At 41.0% G+C, this 14,167-nt stretch overlaps 1 protein-coding gene across 2 annotated transcripts in view; it reads right to left on the bottom strand.

Annotated features, from left to right (window-relative positions):
* Positions 1-11,352, bottom strand: part of UBXN7 (UBX domain protein 7) — a 47,221-nt gene extending 35,869 nt beyond the window's left edge. The window contains exon 1 of one of the 2 annotated variants that reach the window (XM_057738679.1): positions 11,218-11,352. Coding sequence is in view for 1 of the 2 variants with exons in the window: in XM_057738677.1 (XP_057594660.1) it covers positions 11,218-11,290 (73 nt within the window). In the remaining variant the exon portion in view is untranslated. The remainder of the gene's footprint in view (positions 1-11,217) is intronic. The other variant, XM_057738677.1, reaches the window with a different exon arrangement.
* Between the last annotated feature and the right edge of the window lie 2,815 nt (positions 11,353-14,167).

Raw genomic sequence — 14,167 nt, 5'->3', positions numbered from 1 at the left:
CAGTACTTTTCTAATATTTTCACAGTGTCCAGTTATACTGTGTTATATTATTATATTTCTTAAATGCTAGTCTAAAAGTTCAGTGTCTGGACTTCCTAGGTGGCACAGTGGTTAAGAATCTGCCTGTCAATGCAGGGGACACAGGTTCGATCCCTGCCCCAGGAAGATCCCACGTGCTACGGAGCAACTAAGCCCATGCGTTACAACTATTGAGACTGTACTCTAGAGCCCATGAGCCACAACTACTGAGCCTATGTGCCACAACTACTGAAGCACACGTGCCTAGAGTCCGTGCTCTGCAACAAGAGGCCACCACAATGAAAAGCCCACGCACCACAATGAGGAGGAGCCCCCGCTCGCCGCAACTAGAGAAAGCCCGTGTGTAGCAACAAAGACCCAACGCAGCCAATAAAATAAATAAATAAATAAATAAATTTTAAAAATAAAAAAATAAAAGTTCAGTGTCTATTGTACTCCACCATTTTAATTTACTTATCTACACAGCAGCTTCTGAAAATTAAAACGTTCCTATATGTAAACTACTCTGGCTGCTTATTCTGGCAAGAGATGCATGAACTGTTACCCTTGCCACATAATAACCCCTAAAACTACCTTCTGAATGACATATACCAATCCTTTTCTTTTCAGAGAATTAAATGGCTGAGTTTATACCATTTTGGCTCTTGTCTCTCTAGACACTCACCACACTGCACTAAAGTACCACAAAAAGCACAAAGAACACGCTGATGGGGGACTGAAACTCCCCTGTGCTGTAACAGCAACCAATGCTGGCTGCTTTCACTCCTTCTGAAATTTGTTCATAAGGAAATTCAACTTAAAAATGACCACTGCTGGGAATTCCCTGGTGGTCAGTGGTTAGGACTTGGCCCTTTCACTGGCGGGGTCTGGGTTCAATCCCTGGTCAGGGAAATGAAATCCTGCGAGCCGTGCAGCTCAGCCAAAATTTAAAAAAAAAAAAAAAAAAAAAAAAAAGCCACTTTGTTCAAATGGCTATTGTCATCCTTCCCACCACCCTCCAACTATCGGAACTTCAATACCACTGACATGGGAACCACTTAGAGAATCTGTGGGTTCTGAAATAAAATAGAAGATGCCGTGAAAATCAGCAGCTTTTAAACCAATTCTCAGGCAAGCTGGCCTGTCAACAATATGGCCTGCCTATCCCAAATGTCTTTTCCTAAATGCCTAAAAATTTTTTTCACTTTATTGTGCTGCCTAAAATTCTACCACTTAAAAGAGATTAATCTGGGTAAACAAATATCCTTTTTAAAACTATAAACACTTACTGAAGAGTTATGGATGTGTCAATTATTTCACAATGTGAACTAATTCAATCATGTTACTTTCCCCCTAAAGCCCAATAACAATAAATTGAGGGTTAAGATAAAATAGGGGGGTTGGTTCAGGAAAACAGCGATGTACATAGCTTCAGCATCCCAAGTGCAAATGCCACAGGGTTGGGGGGGGTGGTGGGAAGGGGTAACTCAGGGCACCAAAAAAGACACCGGGCTCCTGAGGATAGAGACACCAAATATTTCGAATGAAAGTATCAAAATTATTCTTCTGGTCAGTCCTATACCCAACAACAAAGAGAAGACATTCACATTTCCTTTGGTTTTCAGGCTAGGGAGTATAGTATAGCCATTAAAATCCTGAATACTATCAGATAAACCTGAGTTTGAATCCTAGTTCTGTCATTCACTAGCTGAGTGACTTCCAGCTAGTCACTAATCTGTCTAGTCCTCACTTTCCTCAGTGACAAAATGGGGACATTACCAACGTCATGAAGTGCTTGTGTGGATTATAAAAACTCCCATTAAAGAACTTGGCACAGCTCCTCATTGGCAAATAGTTGGCTGTTAATAAAAACAGACTGTCCCAAGTTATATGGTACTCAAGCTATACATCAATGAAATAAAATGAAAAATATTGCAAGTATGAAGCGTGACTGTTCATACACAGCTATGGAGCACATCAGAGTAAACAGGCAGAGAGTTAGACATCTCACTGTTTTCTTTCCCTCACTCATCTGATGCTATGATTATTTACTCATTCATGTTAAACACTCATTTTTAAAAAAAGCAGTATAGTGAAGAAAGCAAAAGCTATTACTCTAAAGAAATTAATGTTATAGATAAAGAATAAAACGATACACAAAAGGGACCTGCTCCAAAAAAATCTGGAACAACTAGACAGCATTCCAGCGTGACTGAGGAGAAGCATCAAGAGCTGATGTAGGGAATTCCCTGGAGGTCCAGTGGTTTAAGACTCAAGGCTTTCAATGCAGTGGGCCAGGGTGGGGGAGCCAAGATCCCACAAGCAACGCAGCAGGCCAAAAAAAAAAAAAAAAAAAGAGCTGATGTGGAGACACAGGAAAATGTAATGAAAGCATAGGTAAGTACTCCATAGATCTACTGAACTACAGATTAAAAAGAATTTATTAAAAGAGATTATAACCAGGAATGACTTCAAGGCACAAAAATAAAGCCATAATAAAGGAAATAATAACTGTGATATTTGGGGGGCAGAAAAATGTCAACACTTGAGGTTCAAACTGCCGTTCTTATCTATAATCCTCACTTAACCATTCAGTGTTAGAATCTAACCGATAGGCAGCATATCTTGGAGATGGCCCTATCATATATCTGTTGACAATATGACAGGATAACTTCCATCACTGGAGCTTGTCAGGATAGTGACCTAAGAGCTTTCCAAAAATAAGGAGCTCTACCTATGAGATTTTTTTTTTTACAAAGAAGCACATGCTAAATCCTGGCAAGACTGAGGAAGACAGTATTAGAGAGGGGCCCAAGAAGCAAAGTACACTATTAACTTCCTTAAATAAAGCCAAATTATCTGAGTCATCTGTGCCTATATAATCAGGCATTCCTAGTTGATCACCTGTTGTATCACTTAGTGTATCATTTTAGAAACAGAAGATAACTGAAAGATAAGTAAACGTTCCAGTGATTCTCAATGTCAGGAAGCAGTAAAGGCATCTAAAAATGTGAGACACCATTTTGACCTTCCATGATTCGGGGATGGGAGCACTGCTGGCATATTGTGGCAAGAAGCCAGAGGCGCCCTAGTAGGTTGGAAAATGTCCCCCTCTCCCCTAAAGACTGCTCACACCTTCATTTCAGACCTCTGGCGTCCAGCACTGCAGGAGAATAACTATGTTAAGCAATACGATTTGTGGTAACCTGCTACAGAAGCCACAAGAAACTAAGACAAGTGTTAAACCTTCTGCGATGAATGCAACAGTCCCACACCACAAAAAATTGTCCTGGCCAAAATGCCAACAATACTTCCACTTAGCTAAATAGAGGAATAAAAGGTTAACTGAGAGGGCAGAGGAAAAGTAAGGAGGGGCTAAGTGATATTGAGGACAGGAACAGTGATAACTTTAATGAAGTTACAAGTTTTACCTATATACTTAGAATAACAATTTTTTATGAATCAGCCATAAAAAATTTGAACTTCTCTCTTGTTATATTCAGAATGAACAACAAATCTTTTTTAAAAGGGGGAGGGGGGCCTTTAAAAGAAGTCTTCAGGTTTAAACTATCTGTAAACCTGTTAATGGGTTTATTTTGAGGTCTCAGTATTATAGGTAGCAGCAGGATAGCTTAATCTAACCCAATGTCTTAGTTTGTTTGGGCTGCTGCAACAAAAATATCATAGATTGGTTGGCTTAAATAACAAACATTTACTTTTCACAGTTCTGGAGGTTGGGAAGTCAAAGAGGAGGCTCCAGCAGATTTGGTGTGTGGTGCAGGCCCACTTCCTGGTTGATAAGACAGTTGTCTTCTCAGTGTATACGCACACGGTGGAATGGGCCAGACAGCTCTCTGAGGTCTCTTTTCTGAGAACACTAATCCCATTCAGAAGGACTGCATCCTCATGACCTAACCACCTCCCAAAGGCCCCACCTCCTAACACCATCACACTGGGGGTCAGGATTTCCCAAATTTGGGAAGGACACAAAAATTCAGTCCGTAACACCCAGTAATCCATATCTATGGCAGGAGTCCCACTTTACTGTTTCTCACTACATGCACTCTTTTTATTACCCATTACCTTTTCTTCCATCTGCTTTAGCTTGTTAATGGCACCAAAGGGCATTAACTCAGCTTGTGGCACACAATTTATCAGTGGCCATCTCCTTGCTGTGGCCTCTTAGTGCACACTCTTTCTCCATTAATGACTTGATATAGGCAATAGCCCCAAACCTGTAATGCAGTCTATGTCTCCACCAGCTGGAAGGAAGAATCTAGAGACACTGCAAACTTTAGTAGTCCCTTATACTGATTCTCTAAACTATTTTCAACGCCAAAAGAACAGTCTCTTCACTATTATCAAAAAACCTAAGTATGAGATTTAAAAAAAAAAAAAAATCTCTCTAAAGACCCTTTCTTGCCCCACTGGGATAGAGCACAGAAATGACAGGGACACAAAGAGGTTACTTTTTAGTTCTACAGTTCTCCTAGAAATGATAACAAAGTAAGTCAGGCTATCCACCAAGGAACTGAAAGTCAGTGATAGTTGCAAGAAATAAGATGAAAGTTCAACTTCCTCATCAGTCTCCCATCTTGCAGTTTTTAAGTATTGAGGAATAGAAAATATATATATTTTTTATTTATATACAACCACTATGGAGAACAGTATGGAGGTTCCTTAAAAAACTAAAAATAGAGCTACCATATGATCCAGCAATCCCATTCCTGGGCACATATCTGGAGAAAGCCACAATTCAAAAGGACACGTGCATCCCAATGTTCACTGCAGCGCTATTTACAATAGCCAGGACATGGAAGCAATCTGAATGTCCATCGACAGAGGAATGGATAAAGAAGATGTGGTACATATATACTATGGAATATTATTCAGCCATAAAAAAGAATGAAATAATGCCATTTGCAGCAACATGGACGGACCTAGAGATTAACATACTAAGTGAAGTAAGTCAGACGGAGAAAGACAAAATGCAAAATGGTACATGTATCAGTAGTAAGTGAGAAAAACAGAATGGCAATTTCTATCACACCTATCATATGATTCCACTCCTAGTTTTATCCAAAGGAAATGAAAATTTATATTCACACACTTGTACACTAATGTTTTTGGCAGCTTTATTTATAATCTCCCAAACAAGAAACAATATCCATCTGGATAAACAAATTGTAGTATATCCATACAACTGTATATTATTCACCAATAAAAAGGAACTACCCATACCACAACATCATGAACAAATTGCAAATGCAGTATTCTAAGTAAAAGAAGCCAGACTCAAACAAAGCCTGACTACATACTGTGATTCCATTTATTAAATATGTCATTCTGGAAAAGAAAAATAGACAAAAAGATTAGGCTACAGGTGAGAGGAGGGATTGACTACAAAGGGACAGGGGGATATTTTTGAGGATAGAACTGTTCTGCATCTTGATTGTGGTTTTATGATTGTACACACTTATGAGAACTTTACACTAAAAGCGTTAAATGTTACTGTATGCAAATTACGTTTATTTTAATGGAACTTAGGCTTATATTTTGTATGTGTTCTTTTTATTTCATTTTCTAAGCAATTAACTTTTATTGTATTTTTACTAAAGTATTGGTCTATGGGGAATTCCCTGGAGGTCCAGAGGTTGACTCCACACTTTCACTGCTGAGGATCTAGGTTCAATCCCTGGTAAAGGAACTAAGATCCCACAAGCCATGTGTGCCAAGGCCAAAAAAAAAAAAATTAAAGTATTGGTCTAAGAAGTTTTTTTTAAGGGGGGGGAGGGTGGTTCTTTCCTACAAATAAGTTTGAAAAGCACTGACCTGGACATATAACCCTAAATCACTTTACTTCTCTGAGCCTTCAATTTCTCATTTTAATTCAGAAATGGGTCAACATGGTTTCTAAGATGTTTTCCGACCCTAACCAAGAAAAATCTATGAATATTCAATGATTTCTGGTTTCCTAAAGTGCCTACATAATATGTGAGGTATTACCCTACTCCTGATGTCTGAAGTATCATCACACTCTCCTGGTTTTCCTCCTATGTCTTTGGTTTCTTCCAATCCTTCTCTGTATTTTCTTCTTTACTGTCTATTAGATGCTAGTGTTCCTTCAGCTTTGTGTCCTGGAATCTATTATTTTCTTACACGACACTCTCCCCTGCAAGATGCCATCCACTTTTATAGCTTCAACTGCCATCAATATGACTCATCAGATGTCACTCTTCTTTCTAGACCCAAATATCCATTTCCTACTGAACAGCTACATATGGAAGTCCCACAGGCAGCAACTTAGCTAAAGCTGAACTAATCATCTCCCCAAACCTCTTCTACTATTCCATACCTTCACAAACTGAACTATTATACACTTAGATGTCCAAAACAGAATCCTAAGCTTCATTCTGACTCCTCTGTCTTCTTCCCTTACCTTTCAGAGTCCACTTCTCTGCCAGTAACTTGTTTCAGGACACCAGTATCTTCAATAACTGCAACAGTCTTCTACTGATCTCTATGCCTACCTCTTCTCCACTAAGACCAAGCAGCTCTTTCTGAAAAACCCAAATCTGACTGTGTCACTCCCCTAATTAACACTTTTCATTGACTCCCCAGTACATACAGAATAAAGACAAGATTTCTTAATATGAGTTACAAGGCCATTCCTAATCTTGTACCCTCTTACCTCTTCAGCCCCATTTACTGCATCTCCCACAAGCTATGCTCTCTTCATTTGGAATGAATTCAAATTCCCTCAACAGTAATTGAGGGAATTTATCACCAATTCCCTCAACCTACTGTCTCTCCTTTCTTGTCTCTCTGTGTATGTATATGTCTGTCCCTCTCTCCTCCAGGTCTCTGCACATGCTTCTCCTGCCAGAAACAGCTCTCCTCAAAGTTTCAGCTATCTTCTGAGTTTTTTTGACCTCCCTCTTTTGTGCCACCATAACACCTCCTTACCATTATCCCAATGTATTACAATACCTACTTATATGTCTGTATTCCTGTTAACCTTTAAGCTTTTTGAGGACAGACACCATGTCTTCCTCATGGTCCTATCCTCAAAATCTGAACCATGCCTGGCACATAGTAGTCTGTTAATAAATATTGAGTTTACTAGTAAGAGTTAATTCACAACTCAAAAAAATTTATTCCCTCTCTAAATTTCTGCTCAAACTTCATTAACACCCTTTGATACAGTTCTTAAAATTCCAGAAGTTTTCTTTTAATATCTAGAACACTTGCAACTACCTTTCTTGACACAGGTTACACAAAAAAATGTATTGTAAAAGAATATGAATGGAAATTGGCCACAAATCCAAATACTACAAACACAAGTTTCTAATTTCTTTAACAAATATTCATTCATTCAACAATTTTAAAGAAAGATTAAACTAAAGGGGTTCTATAATTTCATTAAGTTCATGAATGCCTACTTCATGGAATGCTACACTAGCAACCACTTGTACTCTTCTCAGCCTCACTTTCTATTCCCTCACATTTTGGCCTTACCTTCTGATTGTGTATTTATTTTTACCTATTCTATAGCATCTATGTATCCCTCATCTCATAAATTATTCTGATTACATCTGTGCATTCCGTACATGTGAGGCTGGATGTCAAACCAAGTTGGTGTTAAATGGGACACTACCATGGTGCAAAACATTTTAAAAAACCATTCTTTTGGAATTAGCTTCAGATCCAGTAGCACATTCTTTCCTCAGGTTCTAAGAATTGACAGAACTTCTGAAAGTAGTCAGCAATCATTCAAAGCCATGTATGAGAATATCAAGGGAAATCAAACAGAGTAATACTGTAAAATGTGGTAGATTATAAAATAACAGGACTGGTTTTCTATGTAGCTTAAAATAATGCTGGGACTTCCCTGGTGGCTCAGTGGATAAGACTCTGCGCTCCCAATGCAGGGGGCCCAGGTTCAACCTGTGGTCAGGGAACTGGATCCCACATGCATGCCACAACTAAGGAGCTCACGTGCTGCAACTAAGGAGCCCGCCTGCCGCAACCAATATCCAGCACAACCATATAAAAATATATTAAAAAATAATAATAATAAAATAAAAGAGAATAATGCTAATGGCATCAAATATAAAGGTACATAGCTTCTCAGTGCGATCACTTCAAAGCCCATCATTTCCTTTGGCTATCTGCTTATCAAACAGTTTAATCATAGGAAAAATGTTTATGATGTAATGTTAACTGAAAATTTCAGAACAGAATTCTAAATTATACATATTATGATTCACAATGTAAAAGTAATTTTAAAGTAACTTAAGAAATAAAAATAAGTATGTAAACACGAACTGGAAGATAATATGTGAAATAAATAATACTGCTATTGTGAGAATGAATTAGTGTTTCTTTTTTCAAAATTACTTCATGTTGTGATATCTTTTTAATATTTTTTTAAAAATCAGTCATTACTTCATACTCACATATCATAGAGAGCATGAAAGAGATCTGTTCTATTTAGGAGAAATAAAACTTAAAATTCTTTCAATTCTTTCTTCTACTTCTAAATGCCACAGAAAAGGTAAGATTCATATTTTTGAAAATGCATTGCTTTTACCAGGATGTTGGGCTTCCAAGTAAGTAAAATCTTTTTGAAATGAGAGCATAAGTTCTTAAGGTCAGTTTCATTCATCTATCAATAAATAAATTTCAAATAGCTTTTTGTCATAAATACTACAATTTAAAATATGTGGGGACTTCCCTGGTGGTTCAGTGGTTACAACTCTGTGCTTCCACAGCAGCGGGGCACGGATTCAATCCCTGGTCGGGGAATTAAGATCCCATATGGGGCTTCCTAGGTGGCGCAGTGGTTGAGAATCCGCCTGCCAATGCAGGGAACACGGGTTCGATCCCTGCTCCAGGAAGATCCCACATGCCGCGGAGCAACTAAGCCCGTGCGCCACAACTACTGAGCCTGCGCTTTAGAGCCCCGTGAGGCACAACTATTGAGCCCATGTGCTGCACCTACTGAAGCCCACGCGCCTAGAGCCCGTGCTCTACAACAAGAGAAGCCACTGCAATGAGGAGCCCGCACACCACAATGAAGAGTAGCCCCCACTCACCACAACTAAAAAAAGCCTGCACACAGCAAAAAAAGACCCAACAGAGCCAATAAAATAAATAAATAAATAAATTAAAAATTAAAAAAAAAAAAAAGATCCCATATGCCAGATGGCAAAATAATATATCTATACACACACGGACAGAAGCTCCCGAATTTTTTTTAGGATATATGAAAGAGAGTAAAGGGGGCATTCATGTGTTTCTAATAATTAATTACTATCTTGTAAAAAAATCATTAGAAACCCATAATACATTAAGAACAATCTAAGGTGTTTTTCCTTTTGCAGACCTCCAGATACCATTGTCTACTGAGGGTCTCCAACTTGATTCAGGAATGGAAGGGCCTGTGACCAGAAAACAGGCCATGAAGACCAGCAGACAGAAACAGCATTAAAGCAGTTAAGTCACTTCATCTCACCACGTTTTGTGTTTTGTCTACAGCCACCAAAAATGTTGCATTAGAAGAAGTAATGTGAGACTAAAACAATGAGTTCCTAAAGTGGCAGGTAGCATAAAAAACGGGAATTAAATAGTTGACATCTTAAACCACCTCTAGAAAATCTAAAGAAAAGATAATCACTTCCATATCTGATTCACTACAAAGAGTTTTCTACATAAACATAATGCAGCAGTATTAACTTACATACACAATAATTCTCCTATTTTCCCCATAATGATCTGCTTAGACACTGGGAAATGCATTACATCTCCAATATAATAGTTCAATCATAATTTTAAAAGATTAAAAACTGTTATTCCACTCCTCAAAGCAATTTTTTTACAAATTTTACTTTATCAGTTCTGACGTGATGTTTCATGCCCACAAGCTAGACAATGCATCAAACATCTAGTTATCGTTGCAAAGTAAAAAATACAACTGGCTTCAACTATAACACGACAACTCGGTAGTGGTTAAAACATAAAATTTCCCTTAACCAGATCTTGCACGTCAGACTCTGAAAATGGAAATGTTCCCGGCATCTAACGAACTACCAGATAATGTATAGATCTGCTAACATGCTGACCTCCTTCCAAAACGACAAGCCAGAAAGGCAAAATTACACTCAGGCACATGGAGTACTCTTCTCTCAAATCACTCCACAGAGAACTTCATCATTTGCTCCGCCCTCTAATAACTCATGCAAAAAAAGTTCAGCACCATCCGAGAGAGCAAGACCGAGAGAATTCACAGAATGGCTCAGGGCCTTTCCTCCAGGCAGCAAGAGGATCTGCGTGTGCCCTCCGCAGGGGTCCACAAGGCAAAGAAACACCGAGGGTGTGGGGGATACGGACACCCAGAAACGGATTCTGTCTCAAAGAAGTTTGTGCCGTCATTCCTGTTTCATCAGCAGCAGGCCCGGGCGCCATCGTCTCCGTCTTTATTACTTTATTATGGGGAGGTGGGAAACGCCACCAAGGATTCCTCCAGGCCTTTCCTATGGGGGGGGGAGGGGGTCCCCCATCCTTCTTCCCCGAAAACCTCAGTCTGCAGGGTACTCCTCGCACCCCCCCGTCCTGGCGGCCTGTCCCCCGAGGACGGCAAAGGCGCCGCCGGACCCACCAGCCTCGCCGTGAAGGCGGGAGGGCCCGAACACGCCAGGGCCACAGCGATGGCTCCGAGGGGCCCGGAAAGGGGAAGGGCAGGCCAGGGACGGGGGGAGAGGGCCCTGGCCCAGGAAGAAAGGAAGGGGGCGCGGGGATGCGCTGCACCCCAGGGCCCCACAGAGGAGCGGCGATGCGGATGAAGAAGGAGGGCGGTGGCCCGGCGGCGGCCCCCCACCTCTCCCGCCCCCAGGTCCCCGGGCCGGCGGGGGCGGATGCGCTCGGCCCCTTCCCGGGTCTGGGCTGCGAGGGGGTGGGCAGGGCTCCCTCCACGCCGCGAGGAGCCCGAGAACTAGGGCGCGGGGTGCGCGGCGGCGGGGGGTGCCTCCCGCCTGAACCCGGATACCCGACGCCGTCGTCGCCTCTTCCTCAGGAGGGAGGACGAGAGCCACGGGTGAAGCCCGAGGGAGGAACGCAGGAAGGTAAAGGGACGCCCGGGGCAGACCGGCCGCCCGCTGCAGCCCCCACTCCCCACCTTCCGGTAACCGCGTCTCTCACCGGTGATGGCGGTGAACTGCTGGATTAACCCCTTCAGCGCCGAGGACGCCGCGGAGCCCCCGTGGGCAGCCATCTTACCGCCGCCGCCGCCGCCGCCGAACAACAACACAGACACACACGGAACGCCCTCCCCCACCGCGCCGCACGGTTTGCGCAGGCTCATTGACCGCCCCCAAGCCCCGCCCTCCTGCCCCGCCCCCGGGGCGGGCCGCGCAGGCGCCCTGGCAGCCCGGTCCGCGAGCGCTTTCGGCGCCCCGGGTTGGCGGGTGCGTGGCTGTCTGGCGCCGCGTCCTTCTTTGCAGCCCGTGGTGCCTTCCTCCCCAATCCCCGAGGCCCGTCTCGCAGACCCGGTATCGTGTCCTACGTTGACGAAGGGCTTGGTAGGTAGGAGGCTCTTCACGTTTCAGCTTCACAAGCTTTATGAACAGACCCGACTACCGCTGACGGTGCGTTTTTTCTGTTTCGGTAACTCCAGAGCCCTCTGCTAGGTTTCCTGCGACTCGCATCAAAGTACAGATCCTGCATCACTGCATTGAAGCGACTTTCGCACTTGCTCCCCAACCTCTAAACGAACTGATTAGTGCGGCGGCCCATCCGACAGAAGCAAAATACCAGAACCCGTCGGCCCCGTCCGCTTGCCTTCAATAAATTAGCAACACAACTCCCCTCAGGGTCTCAGTGTCCCCGCCTATAAAATGAGAGGGTGTCGTTTATATAAGGAAAAAAAATGTGTATATGTGTATACACTATAGGAAAGAAATGTATAGAAAGGTCACCGGAAAGCTGTCCTCAGAACGATAATGGTTCCCTCTAGAGAGGGGAGCAGTGGGGGGCATGGAGAAAGGGGACTCTGAGGGGCTTTCTATCCTTTATTTTTAAATAAAGATAACATCACGACGTTCGTTATAGAATTTAAAGTACTTTGAAAAACAGTTACAGGAGTACACTCAAATCTGATGATCCCCCACCTTGAAAATAAAGTTAGGCTCAATTTAGGTTCTGGCCTCCCACCTGCATTTGCATCTACACAGGAAAATGACCCAATAAAAGATGAGATGACCCATCTGGAGAACTGACCCATCCTAAGCGTCTGTAAATGCGCTATTGGGATGAATTAAAATAAATAAATAAACAAGTCAAATCAGAGTAACCATAGGGTTTTATAATTGGTGTCTAAGAGAGCAGACTCCTAATCAAAAGTATTGTCCGTTAAATAACAAATCTCCCAGGTTGCTGCAGTTTTCTAGGTGGGTTGAGGAAGCCCAGAAACCAATTGTGGATTTGGGAAGCTATTTGGTTCACATTGACACAAGGTGCAAAAAATGGAGGTGAAAACCAGAGCAAGAAACAGTGGGTCCTCTTCCTTCCTAAAGGCCTTAATCCTAAAGTCAGTGTCACTATAGCCAACCATGCAAAATCGGGTTCCAAATAAAATAGTCTCACTATAAAAACTAGGGGTGGTTATTTCTGTACCTTCATTAAATGGAGAGGCTAACAATGAGATCTGTAGGTTTATTTCTGAGATCTTAGGTTTCAGATATAGTGATGTCATTTTTAGACTTATCTTGTGAACAACTGGTAAAGATTGTGGTATCCACAACTCTAGAAAAGATTTTGTAGAAATTAAAAAATAAGCTAAAAGAAAAAGGCAGGAAATTAATAACAAAACCTTGAAAAGCTTTTTTGGATTGTTAAAGAATATGAAAGATCTTTAGAATCACAAGAAAATATATTTAAATATATCCCTCAAATCGTGGATAATATGCTCTTTAAAAAACATGGATTATCCTCAGGAAATTAAACTACAAAAATAGTATACATTGAATAATGGAAAAGTAAAGTTTTAGATGACAGAGCAAATATCCCAAAGCTAAACATCAGTTACTCTTTGAATTCTTTCACCAAATTACGCTAGGAATTTGTTTTTATTTTTAGGTCTGGTTTTAAGACTCCGTGTCTCAAATCGATTTGTAACATGTTGCTGTAGTTTAAGGGAATGACAGTAAATGAGCTAGAGGGGATATGCAAGATAATCTGATTCAACACTTGTATTTTATCACTACTCTCCTGAGAGTCAGAGAGTTTGAGAGTTGTTCAAGGTCACACAATGGTGGTATAGAGCCTGGAATCCAAATCCCTTGAATCCTAAATGTACTATACTTTGATTGTAAACTAAAATGACCGTATTTCTTTTATTTAAAAACCAGATATGGGGCTTCCTAGGTGGCGCAGTGGTTGAGAATCCGCCTGCCAATGCAGAGGACACGGGTTCGATCCCCGCTCCAGGAAGATCTCACATGCCACGGAGCAACTAAGCCCGTGCGCCTAAAAAATAAAAAATAAAAACCAGATAATTAGAGTATGTAGCTTAAAAAAAATCCAACTATATGCTCTTGTTACAAGATGTACCTAGAACATAAGGATGAAGAAAAAATTAAGGGAAAAGTAAAAGAGACAGACAGAAGTAGTATTAGGGAAATGAAAGGTGGAATAGCTGTATTCATTTCAGACTAAGTCGCCTTTAAAGCAAAATGTATCATTAGAGATAAAGGGGGTCACTATATAATGACAAAAAGAACAAAACACCAAGAAGATAAAATAATTCTAAATCTGTATGATCTCAAGTGTATATGAAGAAAACAATTTTTAAAGAAGAAATGACAAAGATACAATTATACAACCCCCATCCCTCAGGCAAAAGTAGTAAAGATAGAGAAAATACTTGTTCTATTCAAGCACCTGTGGAACAAAAGAAAAATTAACCACAAAGCAATTCTCAGCAAATGTCAAAGAATCACTATAATATAAACATGTTCTCTAAATACTGATCAGTTAAATTAGAAATTAGTTTTAAAAGAATAACTTTTAAGAAAACTCACGTACTTTGAAATTAAAAACAAATTCCTAAATAAGTCATGAATCAAAAACAAAATAAAAGTGTTGTATCTCA

The sequence above is a fragment of the Hippopotamus amphibius genome, chromosome 6, assembly GCF_030028045.1.
Source record: "Hippopotamus amphibius kiboko isolate mHipAmp2 chromosome 6, mHipAmp2.hap2, whole genome shotgun sequence".
Classification (NCBI taxonomy): Eukaryota; Metazoa; Chordata; class Mammalia; order Artiodactyla; family Hippopotamidae; genus Hippopotamus; species Hippopotamus amphibius.
This window is presented reverse-complemented; position numbering and strand designations above follow the sequence as displayed.